The sequence below is a fragment of the Lentinula edodes genome, assembly GCF_021015755.1.
Source record: "Lentinula edodes strain Le(Bin) 0899 ss11 chromosome Unknown C8R40scaffold_5, whole genome shotgun sequence".
Classification (NCBI taxonomy): Eukaryota; Fungi; Basidiomycota; class Agaricomycetes; order Agaricales; family Omphalotaceae; genus Lentinula; species Lentinula edodes.
This window is the reverse complement of record NW_025764311.1, coordinates 72,606-95,335: the sequence shown is the minus strand read 5'-3', so window position 1 is coordinate 95,335 and position 22,730 is coordinate 72,606. Positions and strand designations below refer to the sequence as shown.

The following is a 22,730-nucleotide window of genomic DNA, read 5'->3' as shown; positions in this document are numbered from 1 at the left end:
AGTCAAGACGATGTGCATTGAAGCGTTCATTCAGTTGTTCTTACAAGCTTTTCACGCATGCATACCATATGTATATCAGAACTTCGATACGGAGATTGCATGGCACACAGACATGGCACCCAAGTGAGTGTAAATACAAACGGGGCATCGTTTATCACAATCTACTGCTGACTTCTTTTGAACGACTCACTGAGTGCGTTGCTTTACCTGCAATGGTAGTTGCGCTCCAAGTTCTGGCTTCCCTCGAATCATCGGAACCATGAGGATGCTGGGGATCCTTTGAATATCTAATGCCTCTGCAGGTAGAGAGAATTCAAAGGATTCAATGAGCTCAAATAACATGACTTGAAGTTCCATGACTCTAATTTGGCGCTTTGGGTATTGGAACGTCGAATGGAAAAAACAAAGCTTACGCAAATTGCCAACTGGGGATTTAATCAACAATGTTTAAGCAATGCCGATAAGGGAACGAAGCATACCCGATACAAGATCTGATACCACCACCTTTGATTGATCAGTAATCCAAATCAACCCGGATGTGACATGCCTCACTGAAAGTTGCTCTGCAACAGACATGAACTTGCATCATTGTTGAACGATGAGAGATAAATCACCACATACAAGTTTCCATACATTCCAACCACCACCTCTTTCTTCTCATCAATGAACCGGACTGGATTCCACGAGTCTGCATCATCGCCCCATACTTGGGTCAATCTTAAAATATGGACTATAAACTATTCCACAGTTCTCACAGAGTCGCAGAATTAACACACCGATTGTAAGCACCCAGATGTAACAGAATACGTTGTCCTTTGCGGATTGGAACATCAGGTAGAAGACTCCCGGTTTTACTCTTCACCAGAATCGAGAGTGGTATTGTGTCGTGTTCATCTGCTTCTCGTACCAAAATTGGTAATATTGGATGCAGTCGGAGGGTTTCCTGGCGACAGACAAAAGAGTGGTGAATTAACAAATTATACCTATTATTGAGGGTACCTTGATGACTGCATTGAAATAAGGCATCGAATCATAATGTGCACTGGTAAGGGAAACGTGGCATCCTGTTTGAGCTCGTAGAATAGTTATCTCTTCGTGCACCCGAGTTTGACTATCGGCGTGTTTGCTCAGTTCGTACAGCATCCATGACATTGTGGAAGAAGTTGTTTCATTTCCAGCGAGTATAATCGTTCTGAATGGAATAATCGTCATGGTTCATCATTAGTTGAGAACTTTAGTATAGCTCACGCCATTTGAGAGATGATCTCATCCTCGTAAAGTTTCTTTCTGTGATCATTGTGCTTAGTGGCGCGAACTGAAATCATTTGAGGTTATCTGAAGAAATAAGTATATAGAGACCCACTTAGAACGCTGAGGATGTCTTTATCGTCATCAGAGTTGGCATTTGGCATTTCAACTTCCTGTTTACGAAGCAAAATATTCCTTGCGGCCCTCTGGGCCGCGGACAGAAAAGCGGAAAGTCGCCGATCTTCTTTAGTTGTGTACATTTTGAAACCAAAGCGTTCAGGTATGCGTCGACGAATGGCATCATAAAGTACTGTCACAGTAGAAGATGATTTTGAGTCAAGGCTGCATGAAATTAGTGATAAATTAGCGAGGATATTAATTGGTGAAGCGCGCGTTCACATACAACATGTCTCTCATTGTCCTGTAAAGCTCGTTGTAATCGGCAGTTCCATCGAGGAGTCCGAAGTTGAAATCAAATGCACCTACATACTTCATCATGACTAGCACTTGAAAAGGAATGGATAGTTCACACTGCGACCAATTACATCCAAGGTGATCTTTGGCATCCATTGCGCCATATTCAGAACAACCGCCGCATTTCCTTCTAATCGAGCATTCCATTTCTGGACAAGCTAAGTAAGCATCAGACAAAATGAACTGCGCTCTACAGCATCATCTTCACCTGTAGAGTTGTCTCCTGAAATAGAGGCACAAACTTTTTCAAATTCTGGTTAGAAAAGGCGGGATTGAGGGCCCTTCTATGTCGTTGGTGCGCCTCGCCTGAAAGAAGCTTGTATACTAACCTCACATCCTTTTGTTAAAGTCTTACCTGTTGCCCAAAGAAGACCTTTGCCGAATACCCGTTCAGCTATTAGACGGATATCCCTTGTTTTAGGGTAGTTCTGAGATTGGAAGATGTGCTGCAGACCCATAGGATCTGCTATCATGAGAACTTCTTCCTACAGGATATGAGCATGTTCAGATATAATACGAGGGTCTGACGAGGGTGATGTAATTCATACGTGAAAGCAACCGAAGATACGGATTGTAGGACCGTATCTTTCGACCCATTCGAACTCTAGTTGTCCAGCATCGGTTTGGTGAGAAATTTCGTATTCATGACCTGCAACACAAATTAGATGTCGTAGATGGAACATCTCCTTCAAGAAAAAGGACCTAGCAAATAAGAGACTGGCTTCGGTCCTCGAAGAAAGGCAAGTGTTGAGGGTCTTCTTTGGAGAATGAAGATGGATATACCCAACGTCAGAGCGCTCACGCCCAAAACCAGTAAAGTCAGCATAGCTCTTGAATGTGTCGATTCAAAGTTTCCCCACTAGCACCGCAATTTATGTCCTTTGTACACTAGAGATGCAGCTGGGTGTAGGAGAAGTAATAAACATGCAAGTCGCAAAGTGAGGCCGAATTCGCGGCACAATTCTTCCCGTAGGGCTAAATGAATTCATCAATAGCGAACGCCAAACACACCACTGATTTCAAAGGAAATTCGATGTCCGCGCCTTATATATCATCCTGACAGATTCAAGACCCTCTTGTGGATCTTCGAAGCCTGGGATGGAAGAGAAGAATGATGAATCTTTCAACAGAACGCACTGATTAGTGGGAGTCTGGAATCAGTTAAGGAGATCCAACGTCAGGAACTGGATCTTGGGTACTACTCGCAGCATGATATTGGTGCCCACAAAACCTTCTGGTGGAGTTCAGTGTACCACGGCCGCCCCCGTTCATATTTTCGAAACGTAGAAGGAATACATTCCCTAAACCCTAGAATCATACACTTTTTCATGTGCATCGTCAATTTTCAGACCCAGCAGTAATTACAGCACATCTCTTGTTCAAGTCGTCAGGCAACCCTCTGACCGTCATTAATTCCGGATACTCTAGAGACGCTATCTGCCTGGACACGTTGTCGTATTTAGGCCAGACCCATTTCGTGTCGACCAGCAGCCAACGCGTACTTTCATATGCAGGACCCCGAGCTGCGAGATCTGCCAAGTCTGGGTTAGGATCTCCCGTTCGAGCAAAAGTCGTCCAAAGATCTTGAACAAGATTCGTGTAGAAGATGTCAGCTGGCACGCGGAGAGGCTCAGAGAAGAGGTGGTACGTTCCGAAAACCTGAACGTTCCAAGAAAAGCAATGATAAAGATTAGATGGATATAGAAATATCAATGGAAAAATCTAGCATGGAATGGACGAGTACGTCGGAAATGAACGTGGAAGAGGTAAAATTGTCAAACGAAAGAACGACAGACATACCTCGTATAGGTCACCAGAATGGCACCGATAATAGGGCTGAGGATCTCCCACAGGAAATGTGCAAAGTTCATATGGATCATAGAACGAGAGCCCGTAAGCGTGCTGCATGGAGTACACGTACCTTTCAAGAATCGAATGGGTCGAAACAAAAATAGTATTTGGTGAAAAGTATAACTCACATAGCAGGGAAGGCATTGGACTTCGACGCCGCAGATATCATGTTCTCCGCGGGACAAGTGAGGAACCAATCCGTGTAAGCATCAATAGTCGCGTTGTCTAATTCGGAGGAAACGGAATATGGTGTTGAGTATCCTGATACGAGGAACCGTCGGAAAAAACGCACAAACATCGAACTCTTCGCTGATTGTCCAATACCCAGACTGTAGCACATCTTGAGCTAAAGTGGAGCCTATCGCATTAATCAGGGACTGGTTAAAGTCGGTGGTATTGGGCAATATAGTAGTTCCCAACAAACTGCAGCCGAAGAGAAGTACTTCAAGTTATTAACGGGTAACGGAAAGACTGGAGACAAACGTACGATTGTCCCTCTTCGGGCATGAAGCCGAGCATGAACGGTACACTATTTACTGCATCCGAACCTAGAGCCATCTGGTTTACAGCAGAGTCCAGGGCATAAATACCATCTATGACTGTGCTCCAGGAGCCAGCAAAGTTGGTGATATTCAAAAGGACATTGGCTGGTAAACCCTGGAGGCATTTGAGTAACTCTGTACCTGTTTCATTGCATAGCGGAGAAAGAAAAGGCACTGTGCATCTGTAAGGTAAAAAACTCGGCGTGTAATTCAAAACGAAAAACACTCGCCAACCATCTTGTAGACTTCTTCCGCAGTTGTGAATGTTCCCGAACCGCCAGACTGAGAAATCGCAGCGTGAAACAGACCTGCTGCCTTTGGGCTTTTCAGCAGATCTACTATTGACCATCCTCCGGCTGACTGCCCAAAGATTGTCACTTTCTCTGGGTCTCCACCAAAATCTGCGATATGGTCCTTGACCCAACGCAAGGCAGCAATCTTGTCGGCCATGGCGTAGTTACCTGGGATAGCGGTATCGTTGAGGCCAAGGAAGCCGAAAATGTTCAGTCGGTAGTTGATGGTGACGAGGACGACGTCGCCTCGAGATACGAGCGGACCTCCGTCGAAGGTCTCGTCGGAGCCCATCCCGTTTAAGTTACCGCCGCCGTGTATCCAGAAGAGCACGGGTCTGAGTGAAGCTGGTCTGATTGAGGAAGAAGGGATATACGAGGTGTAGATATTGAGGAAAAGACTTCGAGGACTGGTCAGTGTTCACGCTTGACTATTTCGGTCAGATGAGAAAATTATGGCTCACCAATCTTCACTGATCCCCCATGGGTTCAAGCCCGCGTCGTTATTGGCAAAGGACCCAAATTGTAAACAGGCTGGTCGGACTAAGGGTCGAGATTAACATAATCTACTCGCTGAAAGCATGTGGAAACTCACATCCTCTCGCATTGACATATGTACCATTCCAAGGCACTGGATACTGGAATCGTAATGTGCCTGTAGGCGAAGATGCGTATGGGACACCCATGAACCGAAAGGTTAGATGATCTCGAACACTGAGGTGAAGCGAGTGGGTGAAGAGAATAGCAAGCTATTAGAAGAAATAATTCTTACCCCGCAAACACGATCCCATTCGAGGTGACGTTTGTTTGAGGCAATGATGCAAAATCTGTGTCGACCTGGGACGTGAGAGGCGCGGAGTTGGAGCAGAGGAAAGGGAGCTTTTGCGATGAGCCAGTATTCGATGCCGACGAGTTGGGAGCAAAGGGCGCTATTGCAGAACCTCCGCCAGTGGTATTTGAAGCAACCCAGAACTTTGTATGTTCGTTAAACTCGCCCTGATATCTTAAATATGAGAGCTTATCCCGGATGCTGCAAGGATATCAGTCATCGACAAAGATGTCAACGGGAATACGGAAAACACACTCTGATAGGCCTTCGATATTAAGAAGATTTTCGTCAAAGTCTTGACATACTTGGGTAGCATCATCAAATGTTTCGGGATCGGAAAATAACAGTGCACTTGTGCGATTAGCCAAGTTCTAGCAAGAGCGACAACGTAAGGGACTAAGATTAACATGATTATACTTTCGACTTACCTCCCAATTCCCATCATTCTCAAAAAGAAGCGAGACTGACCTCTCAGAAACGCCTTGAACACCTGGTGTGAACAGGTTGCTCAGATAAGCCGTCAGTAGAGGAATAGTAACGAGTCTCATGGCAGCCTGTAGGGTTTTCAGGGTTCCCATTCCAATGTTGAAGGTATCCGGGAAGTCCTTATATTGAGCAATTGGGTGCCTTGAAATGCATCATGCGATTTGCAGTTTTCGAAACATGTTCACGAGACCCTGCTGAACGGTGTTTTGTCGGTGACATAGGATGCGCCCAGCCAAAAATCTTCATGGTCGAGTTGTGGATAAGGTAGCAAAGGTTGGAGCGGCGCACGACTTGCAACGTAGCATGTCAAAAGTAAAAAATTGAGTAGCCATTATTTGGCAAGGCAGAACCTTTATCTTATCGATCACAAGCATGTGACCGTGTCAAATATAAGCGCTTGATCTTATGGAGCGCGCCTATTTAGGCGGTTACTTTCTTCCTTCTGCGAGATCCAATGCTTCTTTCGTTACGATCCAATGTCCTTCGCTCAAGCCTCAATATCAATAGCTTATGCATAGCTTCGCGGCTTTCCAGTACTTGCGCCACTCGAAAATTTCAACCCATCCTCCATGATATCGTGGCCGAACTCAAGCAACATCAACCAAAGTTTTCCATTCCCGCAGATGGAATACGTATTCTCTCACAGCCCAGCGCGTTCTATTCGACACTTTTAGTTTGTGTCGCGTCATAATATCACCAACTCCGCTAATTCTCTACTTAGGATATGATCAGGAGGGCTGAAGAACGCATATTCCTTTCTTCGCTGTATATAGGTTCCAGCGAGAATGAACTCGTGTGTGTTCTTTTTGTCAAATCTTATTCTAGTCCTCTTCATTTTCTATAATCTGTGCAGATAGCAACGTTGATGAATAGACTCGCAGAAAAGCAGTCACTACATCTGTATCTCCTGCTAGATTTGAACCGTTCAACAAGACCGGGCCCTGCGTCCACTGCTGCAATTCTATTACCACTCCTGCGCGCATTTCCCGACCGTGTCCATGTATCCTTATTTCGCAGTCCAAATTTACGCGGCATCCTGGCCAAAATTGTCCCTCCAAGGTTCAAAGAGGGTTGGGGCACTTGGCATGCAAAAATATATGGTGTCGACAACGATGTAATAATCAGCGGGTGTGTTATCAATATCCTTATCCGTTTCTCACTTGTCTGACCATTCTACACAGTGCTAATCTAAGTAAGGACTACTTCACGAATCGCCGTGACCGATATATTCGATTCACTGCCCAAGTCCATCTTTCCGATTACTGTTTCGACTTTCTTCAGGAGATAACCCCATTCTCATATCGACTACTTCCTAGCGAGGCTACTACTCTGCCTAACAATGGCACCAACCGGAATTCCCAAATTTGCGGAGACTATGCGCTTATATGGTCAGATCCAGAAACACATCCGCATCGTATTCGAGATAAGATGCAACAAGCACTCACTTCATTCCAAGCAACGAATCGTCAAAAATTCGAGGGGGAAGAAAAAGCAGGAAGACCTTGCACTTCCTCCTCCAACGTTACTCTTTTTCCCATTATCCAAGCTGGACAGTTCTGCGTTCGCGAAGAGGAGCACTTTTTCCAGCTTCTTTTCGGGCACTTGAAAAAGGCGGCGATGCGCGCATACTTACCCTCAGTGGGCTCTTTACCCGCTGGTGTCTCGTCTATAGTACAAGAACGTCCTTTAATGGACCTGACGAGTGGGTACTTTAGTTTGTATCACCCTTACCAGAAGTTGTTCCTTCTGCATCCTCAGGTTGAGGTGCGGATCGTTGCTGCTAGTCCGAAAGTTTGTGCTCGTCTTAAATCTCAGTTCTGTCTGTGCTGATTTTGTTATCTCAGGCAAATGGGTTCTATGGATCACAAGGGATATCCGGTCGAATACCAGAAGGTTATACCTTCCTTGAACAAAAGTTCATGAGAGCTGTGAGGCGAACGGCGGACCGATTTTCGATATTTGGTTCAGGACAAAGTAACATAGACTTGTCTGAATGGGAAAAGGACGGTTGGACGTATCACGCGAAAGGTTAGTTCCAGCTCCCTTATGATGAGAAATCGAACCGTGAATTTGTTTGATCTCCTTAAAAGGTTTATGGCTGTCTCCTAGCGCAGATTCGTCCCCGGTATTAACCCTTTTTGGATCAACAAACCTTAATTCTCGATCTGCGGATATTGACACGGAGCTTTCGTTCGTCATGGCGCTACCACCCTCTACCGCTTCTCCAGCAGCAAATGATCCTGTGGAAACGTTACGTGAACAGCTTGCTCGAGAAGTCGCAGTTATTCGTGAGGATGTGAAGCCCTGGAAGGGCGATTCAAGGAAGGTACGATGGTTGACGAAGCTCATTGTCTTTCTGGTGGGGAAGAAACTCTGATATATAGACGGAGATGGAAGACTTATACCTGTACTATATACACCTAATCAACCCCTCTCCAACTATGTAGTACCGAAGTATTCGAATGACGTCAACATCTGATGATCCCACTTCTCCAGCATGGCTCTTTACCTTGAGCCAGCTTTTGCCGCAGCCTTCCCACTGCTGCCACCCAACCTGCTCAAGTTTGAGACATGTGGTCATCCAGAACTATCCACCTCAATTCATACTTTGTGAAGAACGAGAGATGAACCAGGAAGTTTTAAAAACAAGGATCGAAATTCAACTGTAGCAAGCGCCGTCCTTTCTCGTCAAAATTATATTTATCTTCCCAGAACGAGAACTCTTTGACCACATTCACATTCACCGCATTCACTTCAGTAGCAGGGAGATGGACCATACAAGAACTAGATTTGGGCAACATTTGCAGCTTTGTTTTATCCGCCCTGCCAGCGAGAGCATCGGGTTTGAATTTTTTCTCATTTGATTTTTCTTGGAGTTTGCTTGTTTTTGCCGCAAGCCTCTTCAGCGCGCGGTCGAACGCCACACGAACGCTTTCTTCATTTGCGAGATGATGTCGGAGGGCAAACACTGCGTAGTCAAATTCCGGCTGAGCTGAATTTTGTAGCGCCATATTCCCGGAGCTAGAATTCGGTGTCTTTGCCTTTTTAGCAGCTGCAGCGAGTTCAGCTTCGGCAAGAGAAAATACAGGACGTTTCAATTGTTGTAGATAATAGAGGTGTCGGGAAGCCGCTACTGGCAGGAGTTGTACTTCGGTTCGCGGTGATTGGGATAGATGAGAAAGAGTACCGATCTATGCACTACGGTCAAGGACAGAAAGCACTGGTCAACCATCTTACGTACTAGTGAAGGTTCCCAATGTTTTCCGTCTTCAGCTGGACCACATCCTAGCCCTGCCAGGGTAACGAAGAATTCAAGGATTTTCCGCGCTGATTCGCCCCTCCAACATTCTTGACTGAGGACATCTTGAAGTTTCGAGTCTTTGAGAGCAACCAAACGCGGCGTAGAGAGACATTGAAATTTCGATTGGAATGGAGACGTAGTTGAAGTGTGAATCTAAGAGCAAAGGATGAACAACGGGTGAGGGAAGGACGTCGAATGACGCACTATCTTAGTATCCATTAGGCGTTGTTCCCGCTCTAGCAGGTTTGACGCGACTTTGATCCACTTTCGTTGAGAAGCTTGCGTAGAAGCAAGACGGGTTGAATAATATAGCTCGGGCAATGACAAGGTGTGAGGATTGGGCGAAAGCCTCAAGAGTACCTGCGTAGAAAAGGCCAGAAGCAAACGAAGGAACCTATAAACTTGTAAGTTCAGACAACTTTACGACGGCACATTGTCACTTTCGACACACTTTTCCCCGGTGCACTCTTCCAACACCGATTTGCGGACTTGAACACCCCTCCACCACACTGAAGATGCGGCATTTTCCTTTATACAACTTTGTCTAAGGGCTTCGAGATACTTTGCAAAGGAAGTTCTGAAAGCAATTGTTTCGGATGGTTTAATACATGGGTATACTGGAAAAATCTATTCGCATAGCGGAAGGCCATGAATATCAGCTATTCGCAGCTCAATTATAGGCTCGCCTTCTTGATTCCCCTCCCCTCGATCTGATTAACCAGCCAATATCCTAGATCTTCCATCATCTTGATCCTGGCACGTAGTCTGCGTTTCTGGGCATCGAAGATGTGAATGTCGAAATCCTCATTGTTGGTGAGTGGATATTGCAAAATTTGTAAATGTATGAGAAGGAGCAGTGGTAGAGGAAGCTCCAGCACAGATTGCGAAACGTTCATGGTGACTAGAATGTTACTATTAGCGCTGGATGAGGCAGGAATTTAAAACTCCGGCAGCAGTGCCGAATGGGTTTGAGAATATTGCCACAGCGAATTCGTTTTTCGTAAGCTATGCCGGGTACTTACTGAATGTTTGATTCGCAAAATTAGAGAACGAATGAAATCCCTACCCATGAGCCCTCCTTACAGTGCTTTGTGCTGCTGCACATGCGGATTTCTTGCCAGCTATTTATTGTTGTTTGTTCTCTTGGGCCTCGGGCTCAAAAGACTAGAAAAGACTTCAAATAAACACAAACACGAGAATTCGAACATCACCTACTTATCTGTAAAATCTGGATTTCCGGTGAAGTTTAAATCCAGGGAACTTGCTTGAGGCTACCTTATAACGCTACGTGGACAAGTATCTCCTGAAATCGAGCTCTCAATAACGGGTGAGGCCGGTGAGGTTCGCAGAAGATTCTGGGGGTTTGTTTCAATCAGAATCAAGGTTCAAAACTTTAACAGGAATTTTAATCTCCGCAAGTTATGTTTTTGGCCAGCACTCATGCATTCTCACTTGTCGTCATATGTATTCTTCTTTGTCGTCGTCAAGTTCAGCTGCCCAGCCGCGAAATGAGGACAACGTGCCTCCCGAAATTCCATCCGCAATATCAAAGAGGCTCTACATTTCCCATTTTCTTTCGACATGGAATTCCAGGGTGTTTGAATTCGGTGCTATTTTGTATCTCGCGACTATCTACCCAGGAACTCTTATGCCTATGTCCATCTACGCCCTGGCCCGCGCTGCTTCCGCCATCCTCTTCTCGTCAGCTATCGGTCGCTACATTGATACTGCCAATCGGCTTCACGTAGTAAGGCTTTCGATCGGTCAGTTTCTACTTCTACAATCTATCTTGCTTTTACCGGTATCAATGTCATCATCTCCCAATAGTCTTACAGCGGTTGGTGGTGTCTGCGTCTTGCATTATATTTTGGGCCCTCATATCTGGTCGGCATTGGACTCGAAACCTAGGACCAGGCAGTTTGGCGATATTGGCTGTCTTCGCCTCCATTCAGAAGCTTTGTTCTATAATGAACCTCGTTTCTGTTGAAAAGGATTGGGTAAGTGAGAAGCCGACCGTGTCGCAGACCAAACTGAAAATAATTTCAAGGTTGTCGTGATTGCTGGACAAAATGAAGTGGCGCTAAGAGGTACCCCATGCGTCTTTCCGATGTAGATGCACTGTTAAAAAACGTAGCTCTAAATGCGCAGATGCGACGGATTGACTTGATCTGCAAGCTTGCCGGGCCTTTTGTCATTGCTATCATCCATGGGTATTCAGCTCAGGTCGCGGTATTGGTTAACTTGAGTATGAATTTGGCTTCCATTATTGTGGAATATCACACTATTGCTAGGGTCAGCCACTATAGACATTTTTTACCCCGTTAACTCTGAAGGCTAATCTGGATCCACAGGTCTACGCAGTCGTACCTGCGCTACAAGAACCCAAAATACTCCCACCGAACGACGAATCTTCGGCAGACCAAAGGGCAATTGCTCACAACTTCTGGAGTCACTTCAATGGTGTATGGTCTACCCTACATGACTTCAGTGTTTATTTCCACCACCGAGCGTTTCGTCCGTCGTTTGCAGGTGCTCTCCTCTACTTCACCGTGCTTTCTTTCTCTGGTCAGATGGTCACATACCTTCTCTCTGCCGGGTATAATTCCGTACACATCGCAGTCGCTCGCACGCTTTCCGTAGCCTTCGAACTTTCTGCCACCTGGATTGCACCGATACTAATGTCGAAGATCAACCCAATACGGACTGGAATGTGGTTCGTCAACTGGCAGGCAATGTGCTTGGTAGCTGGAGTCGCTTGTTTTTGGACGGTGCAAAATCAGTTCGTAGCTGCTTCCGGTCTGGTGGCCGCAACAATTCTCAGTCGTGTCGGACTTTGGGGATTCGATCTTTCCGTTCAAGTTATGGTTCAACGGGTGAGTCTCTCTGATTGTTGCTACCAAAAATGATACAACCTAAATATGCGTTTCTATGGTCATTAGGAGGTTGAACCCGAAATCAGAGGCTCCTTCTCTTCTGTGGAGGCTGCCTGGCAAAACATGTTTGAACTTTGCGCGTTCACTTCTACTATCATTTTCTCCAAGCCGGAACAGTTTCGATGGCCTGTGGTGATGAGTCTTGTAGCTGTTTCAACGGCTGGTGTGCTTTATGCTTCCTTTGTCAGGCTTAGAAGGGGCCATCTTCTACACCTCCCTCCGTGTATTGAAAGGAAGACACGTCCATCCAGAATGGGCTACGAAACAATTGGTGAAACCTCGGACGTCTAATTATGCGAACCCAACCTAAACCCAACTCTGCAAAACTGGTTCGCTGCGACGTATGCGCCATCCAATATTTCCAGAATCTGAGTCGATTGTGGAACGTACAATCTTACGTTTGTGAAATTGGCCTCAGTACTATGTAATCCCGTTCTTCTTTTCCTATGCATGTGCAATGTGTTCATACACTTTGTAAAAATACAAATACCTGAGCATGTCAAATTCAACCCATTCCTTTCCATGGCCTTGGCTTAGCGTGACGTTTCGAGCTATCAAGTCCCAGCTTGAGCCTTGAGGAAGCGCTGGAGTTGGTGAGCATTTCCAAATCTGAACATCCTTCTTACACGAAGACTTAGCTAAGGACAATTGTTCTGATATTGCACGCTGGGAATATATCGTATGTCCATTTATCGACTAATCGTTCTTACCATTGGTGCGGAACAGGCTTTACGTTGGACTTGAAATTACTACGATAACACACTGTTCTGCCAGCTGAAATATCTTCCTTCCGATGCTTCGGGATCGATGCCTCGGTCTAATCAAATCGAAACACACCTTTGAACGAAGGGGAACCTTCACAGTCACTTGAAAGATATATTAGATAAGTCAACATTACTGTATCGATTCGAGATTGGGAGGGTTCTCCTGCTCTAGTGTCAAGAGTCAAATAAAAGGGCCGATTAACGTGGTACGTAGAGCTCAATAGTAGTGGGTTTAGTATCGCTTGACTTCCAAATAGGGCAGTTCAGTGGAGCTCGAGAGTCGGGGGGAAATATGATAACCGTTGCCGATATCGGTTTGAGTAAGTAAATAATATTACATCAAGAAGTTTACGCAGAATATCATGGCTGATATCAGGCTGATATCCTCCCGAGGTTCATATTGTCATTATTAAGTCTGAGCTGCAGACGGAGGGCGAGGAGTCGTTCTCGTCTAAGGCCGAGATTTGATAAATCGCGTGGGCCTAGAGTATACGGAATTCATGATCATGTGAGTGTGGGAGATAACGATAACGACCCAAGCGAAATCCAATGAATATAATTGGCTACTTGTTTATCTTATTTTATCTTCCCCGTCTTTCACTGATTGTATTCTCTCTTGTTGACCGCCGTCCTCTATCTACGACTGTAAATTCATCATCTCATCTTGGTCACTATTAAGGGTCTCCGTCGTTGGCCTAGAAGATTGACTTCTTGATTAGTCGAAGCCACCAAGTGTGTATTGACTAAGAAAAAGGACCACATTTTAGAATTATTGTCCGGTGAGTCGTACACTTGAATTCGGTCGACAGTGCGTTAATTTTCGAGTTTTGTAGAATACATCTTCGTTGCTGAGTGTCATCGCTAAACTCTGTCGTCATGGAACCACCTATTCCCGCGTCCTTCAACGCTATACATGCTGCCTCTTTGGCTACGATTTCTAAATACACTCAGTACGCTGCAGGACCTGCATCTACTGTCCGCGCTACGGAACATCCTGCCCGCCAACTTTCAGACCTGTCGGCCAACTTGTCATCATCAACCGCCAACTCAACGAGTGCAGAATCTCCAGACTCCTCCGACTCAAATTCGGTGACTTCGCCATCTATCCAGACCCAACAACTGGTAGTGGAACTGGCAAGACTCCATAAGAACAGTGACAGTGTGCTCGATCCACAGTTGGACTCTCGCTCCGATTCGGCCTCACCGACATTGACTAACCAGAGTCAGTCAGACAAGCTTTCACCTGTTGTACGACAGCCCTGCGAGAACTGTCATACACTCGATACCCCCCTATGGAGAAGAGACTCGGAAGGACATCCAGTTTGTAATGCCTGTGGTGAGTATACGTTTCCTGACCCTCTCTAGTGTTCTTTTTTGCTATCATTTGCTCTATCTGCTTCTCGTTCTTCTTCTTTTGCTTGTGTTTGATCCTGTTCGTCATAACATACAGCCAGTATCGGGGATCGAGGAGCTCAGATCGCAGCGCCTAACAGGGGTGCAATGGCTCAGCATCTCGAATCGAATTTGTATCTGTTTGATTCTACGGAACCCTGTTTGACCTACACGTGCATCGTGTCCATCGCGTCCACAATATCCTTCCGAGGATATCTTGCGCCTTACAGCGCTTGGAGACCCGGTGGATTGATTGAAGCGATAGACTTCATGTGATGCAGACTTGCAGAATAGCTCAAATTGCGTGAAATGGAGACCATAAAATGACGGGTCACAATCATATCACCAAACCACGATCTTCAATCGTCCAGGCTGCCAATAAAGGCGTGTTCTTGGTGCGGTTTATGCCCGTTTTTCATCGCTTGCTAGTGAATAAAACGAGGTCATTGGATAACGAGTGAATGCCTCCTCTGACCGTCATACATTCGTTGTCCCGTTATACTCCTCTCGCCTTATCCCTCGTTCTGGTTTTTTTGGCTGCTCTGTGGGTGTCGCAGTCGTGTTGGTTATCGGTATCTGGTATCTGTCACTCTGCCTCTTGTGTTCATATATCCTATTAGATTGACTTTCTCCTTTGTTGCTCATTGGCTCTCCTTTTCCCTCAGTTTAAGTCAATTCTGCTTACCATATTCTTGCTTTCCTTGCTTTATCCAGGTTTGTACGCGAAAGCTGGCAAAGGGCGTCGACCTGCGACTGCATCTGCTACTTTAGTCTCCCATAGCCCAGGCTCATCTGAAAGCCAAACAACACCAGTCCCGAACGGTGAATCAGCGTCATCGCTTTCCGCTCCTGCTGCTGGTCCGCCAGCTAACAATAATAACATTTCTCCAGCTCGATCTCCTCCATCAGTGTCATTCTTCAATTCACATCAACTTCCTCACCCTGCGCTTGGCCCTCCGCACAGTTCATCATCGTCAGGACTTCATCTTCCTCATCAACTTTCCCCTGTTGTTTCAGGATCTTCGGCCAGCACTAACCCAATAGGCGTTCCTCCTGCTGATCCTGCCCCAGCTGTAATAGGTCCAGGTACCTGTCCCGGTGACGGCCGCTGCGACGGAACAGGTGGTTCGAAAACGTGTTCAGGCTGTCCAACGTTTAACAACAACGTTAACAACGCTTTCACAATGTGTGCGAGGGTTGAAGAAGGTGATCGAAAAAGGAGTCCTGCGACTTCTCAACAACAACACTCACAACATTATACGACTGGTGTTGCAACCTCTCTGCATCATCCAATGCCGCCGCAACAAATATCACAACATACGGGTTCTGCGACTGCCGCGGGAGCCTCGCCTTCGATGATGGGTGGAGTCACTCCTGGCGGTGATGGTTCTGGATCTGTAGACCCTAATAATCACAACGGGGGCGGTGGTGGTCCTACTGGATCTGGCAACACAAATAATTTCGGAGGTGGCGATGGGTCTGGTGGAGGACCCGGTACCCCGGGTGGAGGAAATGGAAACAACAATTCGAGGAAGGTTCGCGCTGCCGTTGGCGCGTTGTGCTGTGCAAATTGTGGGACGAGTGCGACGCCGCTATGGAGGAGAGATGACGTCGGTAACAATATCTGTAACGCTTGCGGTGAGTAGGTGGTCATCCTTTGTTCTCATATCTTTTTCCTGCATTGTCCTTTCTACCCCTCGAAGAAGCATTGATATTCTTATGTCTTGAACACGACTTTCTTCGATATCTTATTTCTTTCTGTTCTCGTTGTGGTTCCGCCTGCCTTGCAACTTGCAACGTGCTTGCGAAACTTCGACTGTCGGCATCAGATATCGGTGTCAGTATACCCTTCCTAGGTCTTTTTTCCTGCGTTGCTCCTTGTTGCATGTTGCATCTTATCAGATTAATCATCTTATCTCTCACGCCTATCTTTCTATCCTCATATTGTGTTTGTCGATCATTTTCCATTATAACCCTTCGCGTTTGTACGTTGTCCCCAATCTTTGCGTTTGTTCGGTCTTCGACTCGTGGGGATATTGGTTTCTGGATATACTCCGACTTTTGCCTCACCATTCTTGTTTGTTTATTCGATCTAATTCGAGACTGACGATGTATGTTCCCATCTTTATAGGCCTTTATTTTAAACTTCACGGTACTCATCGCCCAACATCCATGAAAAAGACCGTCATCAAACGACGGAAACGTGTCCCTGCAGCAGCCGGAACCGGCCCACCAATACCTATGCGAATGACCGATCAGGCGGCCGCAGAGGCTTTGGTCGCTGTCGGTCGGGCGGGCGGGAGTTCTGCACCTGGGGAGGAAAGCGATGATCATGAGGCGCTAGAAGGTGAACAACCTAAAAAGAAACGGGCGAGAAAGAGCAAAGGGGAGGGGGTTTACGAGGGAGACCTTCATCAATGGACTGGAGAAGGTGGTTCGCCTTCTATGCATCATCATCCAATCCATCGCCCCCATTCGATACCTCCAATGGGATTTATGCACCCTTCCCTCCAACGTCCTGGATCTTCCTCGTTCAATCATGGCGGTGGAATGCTCCCTGGTATTAATTCGATGGATGTATCTGGTGGTGACCCTTCAAAAGGTCTTGGAGGAATGGTGTTCGTCCCTGGAGGACCGGGAGTACCTGGCACTGCAGCTGTAGCAGGTGGTTCTAACAGCCCGGGCTACATACGATCCGGTTCCCCTCATGTCCATTCGCCTTCAAATGGACAGCACTCCGGTGTCTTGGTCCTCCCTTCACCCCAGGGACCTGGCGGGATGTTCCAGCCACTCGATGTTCCAGGAGGATCCGGCACAGGGTCTACCATGGTTGCCGTTCTTCCCGGGACTACATTCGCTTTGATACCCTCTGTATCTGAGCTCGAGCGGCATTATGCCGAGCTTCGGGACCAGAAGATGCGAATGGAGGAAATACTTGAGAGGACAGAAAAAATGATGCAGGGCATCAAGAGGGGGATAGATGAGATGCGCGGTGGCGATAGTGGGGAAGCGAGACCGTCGTCAGCTGCTCCTGGGTCAACGCCGGCGCCCTCAGCACCGATACAACGTCCGCCGTCAAGCTCAGTTAGCGAAAAGGATCGAAGAGAAAGTGTTTGGACCGTCGTCGACGCGACAAATCGAGGGAACGAATGAGTGCGTTTCTTTTATATGTTACTCCCGTTTGTTTCGCTTTTGGATGATTTTATTGTCTGTCTTGTATTTCATCAAACTTCTGTGGTCAGAGGGCTATAGTTGCGCACCTCTACTTTTATATTTCGAAACAGTACATAATAATTATCTACGTATCTTATGTTTTATTTTTGTTTTCCAGTTCCTTTTCTTCTTTTATATTGTATGCTATGTATGACTACCTATATAGGTAACTCTTTCCAAGTAACTCCCTGCTGCATAAATACCTTCACTTCTCTCTCAGCCTAGGAGGTCCAGAATCTGGTTCATCGTAGACTGTACCCGGGCTGTACTCTCCGTACATTCGGCTGTACCGGCCCGGCTTATTTAACGAAGTGTCGATCGAAGAAGAAACGGGCTGAACGTTGAACAGCCAATGTTAACGAACAGCCGCCTCTTGATTGACTCAGGACTTGTCATCAAATTGAACTCGCAACGAGTCACTCGGTGCAGCAACGGTGCAGCTATGAGTTCGGTTATATTTCTTCTGCTGAACCACTGAATCCCGATTAGTAGTGCCTAGACATAACAAGACATATCGTTGATCTCTAGCAGCTGCCTTCAAAGAAGTGGGGAGTAACAGTTGCTGAGTTTCAGGCTCTAGCGGCCTCGGTTAACAAATTCAACACCTTTCAAGTGAGCGGTTGTTTTTGGAGAAAGCGTAGTTGTCCCATGTGGGTAGTCCTGTGCTCCGCAGTTGCTCAATGGTACAGACGATGACAAGCGTGTATAGTTCCACCGGAGGACCCTCATATTTCTCACGAGAATGCTAATTATATCCAATAAATATGATCAATAACAACAACATAAAGGGCCTGCTATGAAACTTTTCAAACATCGTCTCCCTCTTCCTATTTGATTTCCAGTATCCCCATCGTCGCGAAGGTCTGGATGTCTTCAGCAGATTTTGAAAACATCAACTATGCCAAGATTTTCGGTTTCAATTCCGTTGCGGCAGCGGCAGTCTTTGCGGCTTTATATACCCTTCTTTTCTGCTTCTATCTTTTCAAGGTTATTCGAGAGCGAAGAGGAATTTTGATCGCTCTCCTTGCCTTCTGTCTCTGTATGTCTTCTTTTGACCTTTCCATCTCAGAAATAGAGGATTAATTCACTCGCGCAGTTCGTATCGTCGGGTTCATCATGCGTGCTATAGCCTCAAATAACACGAAAATTGGAGAGAATCCGGGATATGTCGTTGCAACCGAGACGTTTTTCTCAATCGGATTCTTTGGTTTACTCTTTTGTGCCTTTCTTTTGGTCGTTGCGAGGTGAGATAGTGGTCTTACGACACTTTATAAACTTTACTTAGTTTTCAAAGACTAGAGTTATGCGCTACGAAACCGTCTACTAGTCCTTTCATTAGGACTTTGTTGGGTTTCACCAGGAGTCCTCGAGTTTTCCGGCTGTGTCTCCTGGCTCCTATGGCGCTCGGGATTGCAGGTCTTGATGAAAGCGTCGATAATCCTGAAGAGAGTCTGGGACTGGAATTACGGAAAGCCAGCGCAGCTCTGTTTTTAGTCCTCACTTTCTTCCAAGTCGTTCAAACTGGGGTACTTATCAAATCCGAGTACGAAGGTAAGCTACATCCTTCATCACTATGTTAGACTGATCACTTATCCCGGTCCTTTCTAGACAAAAATTCGCTCAAATACGTTTCACCTTCTTTCGGTGGTAGACATGCATCCTGGATCTTTGGAGGTATCTCGATTCTCTTGCTCATCCGGGAGATATTCACCACGGCGACGATCAATACCTTCCCAAGGGCTAACAACGAGCATTATTGGTACCCCCTCGTCGCAGTCCCGGAGATTTTGTGTGTAATCCTTTACATGATTCCGGGTGTAGTCCCTCCCAAGGTTCGAGCAAAATTGGATTCATCAGATGTGGAGGAGTCTTTGCCTATGGGATCGAAGTAGAAACGATTTTGGGATACTTGTTTACAACTATGTTCGGCGTAATAATCATAATGAGCAGCAGGCTCTTGAACTTGATGGTATTTTGTTTCGCGAAGTCAGAAAACATTCTGCCACTACTTTTGGCGACGTCGGTCGACACCTACCTGTACGCCGACTTGGGTCCTGGAAGCCTTACATGTCACAATATAGTGTTGATTCTATCATACTGTGTATTCTGGATGTAACCAATCCAAAAACCCATGGGCCGAGTAGCATATATCGACATAATTGTAACAACGGTCAACTCCCTACTTATCTGAACCGTAACAAGATGAAACATATTGATTTCCCATCCAAAAAGAGTTGTTTTCCTTGTGCTTCGTAGTTCTGAAGAGGCGGAAGTACAAGCTTGTACAGAAATATAATGGGAATATGTTCTTCATTTTTCTGATAATCGTTAAATGACCCCAGACCACAAGAGGTCGTATTGTAATGACTGGGGAACCCTGCATTTCGATTAAAACAACAATTGCAAAACCTCGCATCTCAACACTGTCTCTGCCACCTTTCAAGAATAGGCTCACTTGTGGCCAGATAGATAGATAGATAGATTGTTACACGGCCCCACCACGTCAATGGTGTGGTCCCCTAAACGGAACGGCCAGTGAAGACGATTTCCACATTGGGGAAAAAACTTGAACATCCTCGGAATTCGTATCTTGATTGTAGATATATGTCATAGGTGCAGGCAGTGTTGGCATAATTCTTGGTCTGCGTCCTACATTGAGAATGGTCACGAAAATCGATGAAGGACACATCCAAAGCGCCTACGGACTTGCAGGTTGGCGAGTTGCTCTTGAGCGCCAATAAGAGGCGGGATGCAACCTGGTACGACAGTAGTAAGTATTGTCTTTCTCTCATGCAGTCTTCGGTGCACGCTGCAGCGATGGACTATAGGAAGGGCTAAAATCAATTGTAAGAGAAAAGAAACGGTTCAATGCAGTCGTTACTGTAGAACGATTACAAAAGGCTTGCGATAGGCTTCGACGTTGTTGGGGTTGAAGAACCCTTGTTGAGGTTTTATTTGATTGAAGAAATTCATGTCCGAACTTGGGAGAGTAGAGTTCTTGAGCAATTAGTCGAGGGATCACCGTTTCGATGAAGAAATTGTGTTTGACACTGTTGAGTGGCGAATCGAATAGAAGGGCTAGGACCGAGAAACTAGCGATAGCAGGATGCTTGAGCGAGTCCTTCGTATCAAAAATTTGTGTAGAAGTTCCTGGCTCGACAGTAGTGCATGTATGGTTTCCTCTGACCGGAGAAGTCTTATTGGAAGCCTGCCAAGTACACTGGTAAGCAACACTAATAGGAGGACTCACTAAGACCACAGGCAGAGATCTTGGATTGAGAAGGTCAGGAAGGTACGTGTAAATGAACGATGGTGGTGGTACCAGAGTGAGTCGCGAGAATGCTATATACTATACCCTAGATGAAGCCCATGACGTAGGGGACGCGTCGATGGTAGTGGTAGTCCTAATGGTAGGAAGCAAGACGTGGTCGTGCTCTTCCACTTATGAAGCCATGTAACTCACGAAACGTCGCGGTCTTTCCGAGCTATCTCGACACTCTCCTGAGTTGATGTGCAGTAAGAGTAAGACGGGGTGAAACTATACGAGGTTCCAAAAGCGGTGCGGAAAGAGATATCGATGAAGATGTTGAAGACGGAAACCACAAAGAACGAAGTCCTACCATCTCTGTGATGCCAAATGGAGATTCAGATACACACAATTTGCAATGTTCTGCCTCATCTGCTGTTGTTGATCTAGTCTACCAGAGGTTTTCTTTTCCCGTCGCCGTTCTACATCCAAAAGTGCCATTAGCGAAAGTGTTGAAAATTCAAATCCTTTTTGCTCCGAGTCCTTTGAGGTTCTTTGTTTTCATCATTGTCACACTGTGACACGGCGAGATCACAATGCAAGCAAAACAGGCCCAAACATGCCCAAGTGAACTGCTACGCGCTTCTGCCTTTGAACGATTCGATGATCATTCACAGCCTGTCCGTCAAAATCCTCGAAAGGATATCCCATTCCATGCTTTTGCAAGCTGAAAACCTCCGATTCTTCCTGATCTTCATGTTAATGGCATTTTATTTGACCTCAGTATATGCGGATATTAGTAAGTGTTAGAAGATAGGTCAGAGGCCGTAGTGTACTACAAAAGTTCAGGGCTGGCATAATTCGTTGAGCTCAAGCCCCTTCGAGACATTGAGTCCACAGACATACTATCAGCAAGCTTGGATTGTTGAACTCTTACTCAAAGGTCGAACTCAGTTGATTCCAAACAGATAACTCATTTGTGATCATCGACTAGATCCCTTGTGCTTACTGGAACCAATTTTAAATTATGCATAACCCCTATGACTTCTGGTATGCATATACAAGAGTGAGGAATACAGTAAGTAACACCTCGTCCCAATCACATTGGTATCATCAAACTCCCGAAGCTGCTGCACTGACAAATTTGAGGTGTGCCAATGCTTTCGTGGTCCTGAATGCATATTGTCTCACCGTCTAGGTGTTCAAGTGTTGGAGGTTGAGTAACAAAATTTCCACATCCCAAGAATATGGATTTACCTCAGTTGAAACCATGGGCTAGATATTCAATGGTCAGAAATTTCCCATCAAAAAAAGAGGATTTGAGCCAAAGCCAGCAAGAACTTACGCCAATGACCAAATCCAAATCTTTCCCGGAGTTCGCCAGATCCGCGGGGAGCTTAACATCCTCATCGTTTTGTTCACCATGCGTACACAGTGACGTGAACTAGATCATGGAGGTGTGGGCGAGGTTAGTTCAGGTGCGCATAAATTTGAATTTGAATAAACCTCATGCCACTGTTCGAAATCGGTGGTCTGAAATTATTGGGGAAACCTGATCAGTAAGTACCTGTAAGATTTGATTGGAAATGCTGTACTTACGCCCATCCAAGTTGATAGATCTGTTGTCGCCGAACCAGCAGGACCTACGAATTTGTGAACCTTGAGACTGCTCAGCGCAGAATCATCAAATTCAAAGGTAATCAATTCGGCGCAATTGGTCTTTGCTCTGTCACCCCCTGCATTGCGGCCTTTGCACCAATCGACAATGGCCTTCTTATTATCTGTTACGTAAAACCCGCCTGTCCCTGCAGTTGAACAAGGAAAGGGAGTTAGTCAGTGATCATGCCAATTGCATGCGATGATGCAAATACCTTTGGGATTGAAATCATCTCCTATGGTAGGCTTGACTTGTAATTTCGCTCCACCTTCTTTAATACTTTTTGCTGCAGCAGCAGTAGTGATATGGAAAAGCTGAATTTTCGCGCGCTTTCCAAGCTCGGGAGATGATGCAGTGTCAAGCTTGTCGGAGACAGGAAATGGAGATGCGGAGACATGCAGGACAGACACAACACAGATGAATACTTTAATGAGTTGAGAATAATGCATGGCGAAGCTTGAAGTATGTTAATCTGCAAGATTTATTGGGAAAGTCGGTGCTTG

General features: G+C 45.9%; 8 protein-coding genes across 8 annotated transcripts; 4 read left to right on the top strand and 4 right to left on the bottom strand.

The window, feature by feature from the left end:
- Positions 1–514: 514 nt before the first annotated feature.
- C8R40DRAFT_1066578 (cytochrome P450) lies at positions 515–2,548 on the bottom strand (the record flags this gene model as incomplete). Its single annotated transcript, XM_046225794.1, has 12 exons — positions 515–563; positions 622–717; positions 777–943; positions 1,000–1,192; positions 1,249–1,315; positions 1,364–1,590; positions 1,652–1,730; positions 1,781–1,871; positions 1,931–2,028; positions 2,078–2,207; positions 2,271–2,371; positions 2,506–2,548. The coding sequence occupies 12 exons, from the start codon at positions 2,546–2,548 to the stop codon at positions 515–517; spliced, it is 1,341 nt and encodes a 446-aa protein (XP_046089897.1).
- Positions 2,549–2,949: 401 nt separating this feature from the next.
- Positions 2,950–6,067, bottom strand: C8R40DRAFT_1087013 (alpha/beta-hydrolase). Its single transcript, XM_046227365.1, has 11 exons — positions 5,663–6,067; positions 5,490–5,605; positions 5,178–5,435; positions 5,001–5,119; positions 4,870–4,948; positions 4,346–4,806; positions 4,061–4,289; positions 3,866–3,996; positions 3,702–3,798; positions 3,523–3,643; positions 2,950–3,381 (listed from the first exon to the last, which is right to left on the bottom strand). The coding sequence occupies exons 1-11, from the start codon at positions 5,810–5,812 to the stop codon at positions 3,061–3,063; spliced, it is 2,082 nt and encodes a 693-aa protein (XP_046089896.1). The 5' UTR covers positions 5,813–6,067; the 3' UTR covers positions 2,950–3,060.
- A 107-nt stretch (positions 6,068–6,174) lies between these two features.
- C8R40DRAFT_1037410 (CDP-diacylglycerol-glycerol-3-phosphate 3-phosphatidyltransferase) lies at positions 6,175–8,097 on the top strand (the record flags this gene model as incomplete). The annotated part of the gene is made up of 6 exons (XM_046223663.1): positions 6,175–6,393; positions 6,442–6,513; positions 6,574–6,848; positions 6,902–7,511; positions 7,565–7,748; positions 7,811–8,097. 6 exons carry the CDS (start codon positions 6,175–6,177, stop codon positions 8,095–8,097), a joined length of 1,647 nt encoding a protein of 548 aa, XP_046089895.1.
- Positions 8,098–8,214: 117 nt separating this feature from the next.
- On the bottom strand, positions 8,215–9,917 carry C8R40DRAFT_1213738 (uncharacterized protein; the record flags this gene model as incomplete). The annotated part of the gene is made up of 5 exons (XM_046233217.1): positions 8,215–8,911; positions 8,962–9,174; positions 9,226–9,415; positions 9,473–9,648; positions 9,741–9,917. The coding sequence occupies 5 exons, from the start codon at positions 9,915–9,917 to the stop codon at positions 8,360–8,362; spliced, it is 1,308 nt and encodes a 435-aa protein (XP_046089894.1). The 3' UTR covers positions 8,215–8,359.
- A 566-nt stretch (positions 9,918–10,483) lies between these two features.
- C8R40DRAFT_1036845 (iron-regulated transporter) lies at positions 10,484–12,245 on the top strand (the record flags this gene model as incomplete). The annotated part of the gene is made up of 6 exons (XM_046223620.1): positions 10,484–10,784; positions 10,849–11,018; positions 11,069–11,108; positions 11,156–11,313; positions 11,373–11,894; positions 11,961–12,245. The coding sequence occupies 6 exons, from the start codon at positions 10,484–10,486 to the stop codon at positions 12,243–12,245; spliced, it is 1,476 nt and encodes a 491-aa protein (XP_046089893.1).
- A 1,042-nt stretch (positions 12,246–13,287) lies between these two features.
- Positions 13,288–17,472, top strand: C8R40DRAFT_1086988 (uncharacterized protein). The gene is made up of 4 exons (XM_046227364.1): positions 13,288–13,497; positions 13,552–14,054; positions 14,825–15,748; positions 16,242–17,472. Exons 2-4 carry the CDS (start codon positions 13,595–13,597, stop codon positions 17,261–17,263), a joined length of 2,406 nt encoding a protein of 801 aa, XP_046089892.1. The 5' UTR covers positions 13,288–13,497; positions 13,552–13,594; the 3' UTR covers positions 17,264–17,472.
- A 718-nt stretch (positions 17,473–18,190) lies between these two features.
- C8R40DRAFT_1166782 (uncharacterized protein) lies at positions 18,191–19,215 on the top strand (the record flags this gene model as incomplete). Its single annotated transcript, XM_046230907.1, has 4 exons — positions 18,191–18,362; positions 18,420–18,567; positions 18,618–18,874; positions 18,932–19,215. 4 exons carry the CDS (start codon positions 18,191–18,193, stop codon positions 19,213–19,215), a joined length of 861 nt encoding a protein of 286 aa, XP_046089891.1.
- Positions 19,216–21,683: 2,468 nt separating this feature from the next.
- C8R40DRAFT_1166781 (uncharacterized protein) lies at positions 21,684–22,676 on the bottom strand (the record flags this gene model as incomplete). The annotated part of the gene is made up of 6 exons (XM_046230906.1): positions 21,684–21,764; positions 21,828–21,845; positions 21,916–22,014; positions 22,077–22,103; positions 22,170–22,375; positions 22,442–22,676. 6 exons carry the CDS (start codon positions 22,674–22,676, stop codon positions 21,684–21,686), a joined length of 666 nt encoding a protein of 221 aa, XP_046089890.1.
- Between the last annotated feature and the right edge of the window lie 54 nt (positions 22,677–22,730).

What these genes read in the sequence shown, in the direction of transcription:
- C8R40DRAFT_1087013 (XM_046227365.1), bottom strand. Translation starts at nt 5,812, where the DNA reads ATGGGAACCCTGAAAACCCTACAGGCTGCCATGAGACTCGTTACTATT. An exon ending in TCCAATGCCTTCCCTGCTAT is followed by an intron (nt 3,644 to 3,701) that starts GTGAGTTATACT and finishes GATTCTTGAAAG; the next exon opens with GTACGTGTACTCCATGCAGC. An exon ending in ATTCTGGTGACCTATACGAG is followed by an intron (nt 3,382 to 3,522) that starts GTATGTCTGTCG and finishes TGGAACGTTCAG; the next exon opens with GTTTTCGGAACGTACCACCT.
- C8R40DRAFT_1086988 (XM_046227364.1), top strand. Translation starts at nt 13,595, where the DNA reads ATGGAACCACCTATTCCCGCGTCCTTCAACGCTATACATGCTGCCTCT. An exon ending in TCCAGTTTGTAATGCCTGTG is followed by an intron (nt 14,055 to 14,824) that starts GTGAGTATACGT and finishes TGCTTTATCCAG; the next exon opens with GTTTGTACGCGAAAGCTGGC. An exon ending in CAATATCTGTAACGCTTGCG is followed by an intron (nt 15,749 to 16,241) that starts GTGAGTAGGTGG and finishes CCATCTTTATAG; the next exon opens with GCCTTTATTTTAAACTTCAC.